This window comes from Mandrillus leucophaeus, unplaced genomic scaffold (genome assembly GCF_000951045.1).
Source record: "Mandrillus leucophaeus isolate KB7577 unplaced genomic scaffold, Mleu.le_1.0 Scaffold1116, whole genome shotgun sequence".
NCBI classification, from domain to species: domain Eukaryota; kingdom Metazoa; phylum Chordata; class Mammalia; order Primates; family Cercopithecidae; genus Mandrillus; species Mandrillus leucophaeus.
The window spans coordinates 170,097-176,669 of record NW_012099388.1 but is presented as its reverse complement, the minus strand read 5'-3'; the positions used below and the strand labels follow the sequence as shown (position 1 = coordinate 176,669).

Here is a 6,573-nt window from a genome sequence, read left to right as displayed (position 1 = left end):
AACAGAGCTTTTAACCAGTAATCTTAAAAATTGTTTTTCTCAGTTGGTTCCTTTGGATATTTTTAGGTAAACAATCATGTCAACTGAAAACAATGATTGTTATTTTTCTATAAAGACTATGACATCATGGGAAAATACAATAAATGCTTTTTAAAAGAATATAAAACTATAGAGATTATGATCTCAACTATTTAAACATATGTATAAGGGTTATGTATTTTACTAGCAAAAAATATATATATATTGGTGGAAAATAGCCATCATGTCAACAGTGGCTATATTAGGTAGAGAAATTATGGGATACTTTAATTTGTTTTCTTTTTTCTTTTCTGTATTTTACTAATTTTCTCAACAATGGTTACTTACGAGTTTTATAATAAAAAAAGTTTGTAAAATTTTTGCAACATAGAAAGTTATACTTCTTTATATACTAAAAACAAAAATAAAACTTTCTATTTGGATACCTTTGACTTTTACTGCAGACTTACAGACCTGTGAAAGAAAAGACAATTCCTTCCCACTAGTTCTGGTGTCATTTTCCCCATCTCTTCCTTCACTTCTACCTTGGTCTTTTTTCTACTTCCCACCTTGGCTAGTGGTCTCTACTCAAAATGCTTGCTTAGCTTAATGGTTAGAATTCAGGGTAAAAGAATTCCCGAATTCCTAATCTAAACTAAGGTTATACATGTGGGAAATAATAAATACTACCTTATTTACCAGGTAGCACATAAGATTTGGAGGACTTAAAATACCCAGACTTTAATTCCTCTAAGATTATAGTTACTAATCATGCTTTTATATAATATTATCACTTAACATTTAATTTCTAAATATCATGTTCATGAGGAAAAGAGAAAATAGCTTGGCTTCTTTCCTCACCAAATTGTTGTTCTTAGTATCTTCTAGACGTTCTAGAACTGACATCAGATTTGGCTCATCAGAGTCCACAAACCATATCGGTGAAGAAGATGAATAGGATTCCTGTTTAACACAGAGACACCTATGTTAAACATTTACATACAGACTAACCCAAATATGCAATTAAACCACACCATTAAATGGCAAGATGACCATGGATGTAAACAAAACACATGTGGGAAAAAGGCAACACACGTAAACCCACGTGAGGAACTGGACTTCTGAGACAGCCATTCTTTACATAGCACTGTCTGCTGCTACAGCTCATAGAAGTCAACAATTTTCTTCAACACTGGCAGGCAGCCTCTAAATGGCCCTGATCACCCTCACCTCCTGCCATTCACACCCTTGTAAAATTCCCACTCCTGGACCTAGTGACTCACTTCTAACAAACCAAATACAGCAAAAGTAATAACATCACTTCTGAGATTAGGCTACAAGGAGACTACGATGCCTGCTTTGGTCACCCTTCTCCTGCTCTTTCCATTGCTCCCTCTGATGGAAGCCAGTTGCCATGTGATGAGGTGCCCTATGGAGAGGCCCACATGGCAAGGTATTGTAAAAGGCCTCCAACCAATGGCCATCTAGAAACGGAGGCCCAGTCCAACAGCCTGAGATGAATCCTGCCAACATCTACACGAGTGAGCTTGGAGAAGGATTCTCTCCCTATCCTGCCTCATGATGATCACTGCCGCCACCAACACCTTCACTGCCTAGTAAGAGGCCAAACCAGTGAACTCAAGGTAAACTGCACAGAATCCTGACCCACAGAAACTGTGAGATAATGTTTGTTGTTTTAAGCTGCTAAATTTGTTACAGAGCAATCGACAACTAATTCAAACACCATAAAATTCTAACATTTTATTCTATCACACAAACCAAGTAATACCAAGAAAAGCCATTACTATACATATATTTTCAGAACACATTTACATGTGATTTTTTAAAAAGTGAATGGACTAAGCATTATGTGCTTTCACCCACTAACATTTACTCTGTTACTTTGTACTGTTTTCTATTACAAATTGAGGAGGATCCATTATTATATATTAGCTTCAGAAGAACCAGGATCAAGTCATGGAAAACAATTTCACACAAACAACTTTAGGAAACACTGCTTTGAAAACTGTAATCTGAAATACAGCTGAAGCCACAGAAACCAAATATTTACCAAAGGTTCTTTTAAATTTTTTTAAAGCTGGCTGGGCATGGTGGCTCATGCCTGTAATGCTGGCTCTTTGGAAGGCCGAGGTGGGTGGATCATGGGGTCAGGAAATTGAGACCATCCTGGCCAACATGATGAAACCCTGTCTCTAATAAAATAAAAACAGTTAGCCAGGCATGGTGGAGGGTGCTTGTAGTCCCATCTACTTAGGAGGCTGAGGTAGGGGTATCACCTGAACCTGGGAGGCGGAGGTTGCAGTTAGCTAAGATCATGCCACTGTACTCCAGCCTGGTGACACAGCAAGGCTCTGTCTAAAAAAAAAAAAGAAAGAAAGAAAAAAAAAGAAAAAGAAAAAGAAAAAGAAAAAGAAAAACAAGTTGTATTGAAGGACATCAGTAACAGTGTATCTCTTCAATAATGGTTTATTTTACTATTCTCATTCTTTTCATTCCTCTCTTACAGTGTCCCAAATCTCTTTATAGGCTAAAAGAAACTCTTCAGAATTAATCCTATTCTTAAAGAACACCAGTTACTGAGTATTGCATTTTCTTCTTCAAATTCTTCAGCATACATTGAGAATACACCATATGGACCATTTTTACGTTTTCAGTTTGGTTTTTTTTTTTTTTTTTTTTTTTTTTGGCTAAAGAAACTGCAACTAGATTTAGGACCTGCTTCTATTAGGTTAGTATTTGTCTAGTAAACTTCAACATAAGCAAAATAAAATATGTGTTGTTGCTCTGGACTGAAACCTCTCAAAACCGTATTTTTAAAATTACAAAAAAAAATTAACTGAAATCAAGTTTTTAAAAACTTTGTAGATGAAAAGATATGATACATAGTACATTTAAGTACCTATTTCAATGGTTCCCAAAGTGCGGCCCTCAAACCCTCAGGTCCAAACTATTTTCACAGGAATACTAACATGGTGACATTTGCTGTAAGTGTGTAAATACAATGGTGGGTAAAAATGCTGGTACTTTAGCACAAACAAAGGCAGTAACACCAAACTACTAGTAGACATGGTATTCTTCCCTATGCACGGGAAAGGTTTAAAAAGGAAGGGTGGGCTGGGCATGGTGGCTCACACCTATAATTCCAGCAGTTTGGAAGGCCAAGGCGGTCATATCACCTGAGGTCAAGAGTTTGAGACCAGCCTGGCCAACATGGCGAAACCCCATCTCTACAAAAAATACAAAAATTAGCTGGACATGGTGGTTGTATGCCTGTAGTCCAAGTTAATTGGAAAGCTGAGGCAGGAGGATTGAGCCTAGAAGGTTGAGGCTACAGTGAGCTGTGATCATGCTACTGTACTTCAGCCTGTGTGACAGAACAAGGCCCTATCTCAAAAATAAAAAGAATGTCTATGATGAAGCAGTGAAAATTTTACATCTTAATCCTTGAATATATCTTTTTAATATTTCAAGTGAGGAAACGGGAAGTATACATGAGCATTCCTACAGACTGCCTGAGAAAAAACCCTCATGTGACTAAGTCATGAAGTGAATTAACCACTTTAATGGAATATCATTTTTACTTCAAAGGATGACTGACAAAAAATGTTATTTCAACTTGGGTTTTGGGAGACATTTTCTCAAAAAATGAGATTCTGTCATTTCAAGAAAAACAACAGACAGGCCATAATAAAATTCAAAAATAAAACTGGTAATAATAAAATTCAAGGTTTTGACCAAAAAATTAGAATTTTAGAAAACTTATATCCACCATCGCTTTCCAAAAGTATTCTGAGGTTGATGGTGATATTGATGAATGTATTTTGATACTGTATAATCAAATGTATCAACATATAGAAGATCTCAGTGAACCATTATTTTCAAAATGACCAGTGCATGATGTTATAATATCATGCCAGGGTAAAAAAAGATCCAAAGTTCAAGAAAAAACAGGTTTTGATAGAGTATCAAAAAAGAAGCCAAGACAACATGGCAAAACCCTGTCTCTACAAAAAATTAGCCAGGTGTAGTGGTACACACCTGTAGTCCCAACTACTCTGGAGGCTGAGGTGGGAGGATCACCTGAGTCCCCGGAGACTGAGGCTGCAGTGAGCCGTGATCACACCACTGCATTCCAGGCTGGGCGACAGGGCAAGACCCCATCTCGAAAAAAAAAGAAATATCCACAATGATCTAAAATGGCTAGCTGTATGAGATTGGCCTTTGTTCACATTTTTTCAAGCAAATATCACACAACAAATTGATGCAGACACAAATGACATACCAAACATCAAAGAAATTTTCAAAAAATATACTGCTGTGGGCTTAGAAATTTTTTTCATAAAAGCATTTTTAACATACGGTGAGCTTTTAAAGAATAAATATTCCTGATTTAATTTCTAGTGATAAATACCAATTGATATACCCCACATACACCAAAGCTCCTTGGGCCCTCAATATATTTTTAAGAGTATAAAGGAATCCTGACCCCAAAACTTTGAGAACTGCTGCCTTCCCTTCCACTTTCCTTGCTTCCCTAGAATTTCTTCCTTGGAAGAAACATTCCTTTGTCATTCTATGTTAACTTACTTAGTTCCATTGAGGCCAGTTTTGCTACCTCCATTCCATCTTCCCACCTCTGTCTCAACACAAAACCTGACCAAAGGACTCTACCAGCCCACCCCATTTCCAGTGATTAGCTGTCAGGTGAGCTAAGCCAAGCAAATCTGGGTTTTCCCTGAGACTAGACCTCTCTTTCTGGGAGATCTGGAATCACAGGGACAAGGCTGGCCACCTTGGGGTAGTCAGAATTCATCCTGTCTAAACAGGGAGAGTTCAGGCAAGTTTCTAGAAAGCCAAACTACTTTCTAGAAAGTCAAAGATAATTATACTTTCTGCCATGACTGTGAGAATGCCCATTTCATTGCACACTTTCTAACATTTTTACCAATCTGATAAATAAAAGCTGGTACCAAGAAGAAAAAAAGTCCAGGTATGGTGGCTCATGCCTGTAATCCCAGCACTTCGGGAGGCCGAGGCGGGCAGATCACCTGAGGTCAGGAGTTCGAGACCTGCCTGGAAAACATGGTGAAATCCGTTCTCTACTAAAAATGCAAAAATTAGCCAGGAATGGTGGCAGGTGCCTGTAATCCCAGCTACTTGGGAGGCTGAGGCAGGAGAATTGCTCGAGCCTGGGAGATGGAGGTTGCAGTGAGCCAAGTTCACGCCATTGCACTCCAGCCTGGATGACAAGAGCAAGGCTTCATCTCAGAAAAAGAGTTTCCATACAATATAATTTGTTCCATCTCTAGAAAGCAATTCAGTAATGAGAACTGAAAGCCACCACTTGGAAGGTTTTAAGGATTTAGCTCTACCTATTGATGTCTAAAACATTAGTTAAGACAGAAAAACACACATATACACACACAAACACACACACACACCCTCCCCCCGCTATATATTCAGTACCAAGAAACATGACTGACTTGATGGTACAGTCATCCAACACAAAGCACACAGTAACTGAAGGCACTGTAGAGGAGTAACTTCTGACACGGATCTACAATATTGTTGAGTGAGAAAGCAGATTACAAAAACAAATCTGATTTTGTAAGGGAGAGGAAACACATACAAACGTAGGAGAAAAGAGATGAGCAAAGGACTGGAAAGATACAAAATTCTGATAGTGGTACATTCTGAGTGGTAGAATTATCAGTAATATTTTCTAGTTTTGCCTAAACATTTTCCAAATTTCTTAAAATAAGAAGTTTTTGTTATCCATATTATAAACTATCCATCACCCCAGGAAACTTCACCTTGAGCACAAACTCTACAACATGTTCAAAGTTTGTTCAGCTAAATATTTAAGAGACAATCTACTTTGAAAGACATCTAAAGTGATGACCAATATTTAAATCTATGCATTAACATTTTTCAATCATAGGCTTTAAATTTTGTAATTTTGATAAGGTTAAGCTTTATATCCATCTTGAAAATATAAGTTTTCTATTTGTCTTTAAAATATGACTTACAATATGCCAGTTTTTAAACAGTGAATGATACTTAAAAATTGCAATATAAACTCAGGCAGTGTTCCTTACATAGAATATTTAAGTGCTTCTAACACTGTTCTTTTTCACCTGTTATGAAAACACAGAACAATTTTCTAAGCATCCAATTATTCAGGTCCTTTGTTTCTCCTCTGTTCTGTTAGTTTTATAGTAATTTCAAGGTCTGTGAGGATGAAGTTGTCTGTGACAGCTACCACAAAGGTTACTATAAGTGGACAAATTTCAAAGAAGTTTATCACCACTACCATCCCCACCATAAAACTCTCAGTCAAGGGCAACACAATTCAAGGTTAACTAAGAGAATCTCTTTACCTGTCACTGCTTAAGAAAAGGATATTTTGGTCTTATTTAGAAATAACTTTCTGTATCTATTTATCTCCATAAATCCACTGAGACCAAGCAATACTGCCTGCCAGTATGTTCAGTTTTTGTATCTTTCCAAATGTAAGACACAGCTATCTTTTGA

General features: G+C 37.1%; 1 protein-coding gene across 1 annotated transcript in view; it reads right to left on the bottom strand.

The window, feature by feature from the left end:
• The window catches only part of LOC105549483, a 71,189-nt gene that overhangs the window by 38,593 nt on the left and 26,023 nt on the right, over positions 1–6,573 (bottom strand). The window contains exon 4 of the mRNA XM_011994064.1: positions 880–981. Within this exon, the coding sequence (XP_011849454.1) occupies positions 880–981 (102 nt within the window). The remainder of the gene's footprint in view (positions 1–879; positions 982–6,573) is intronic.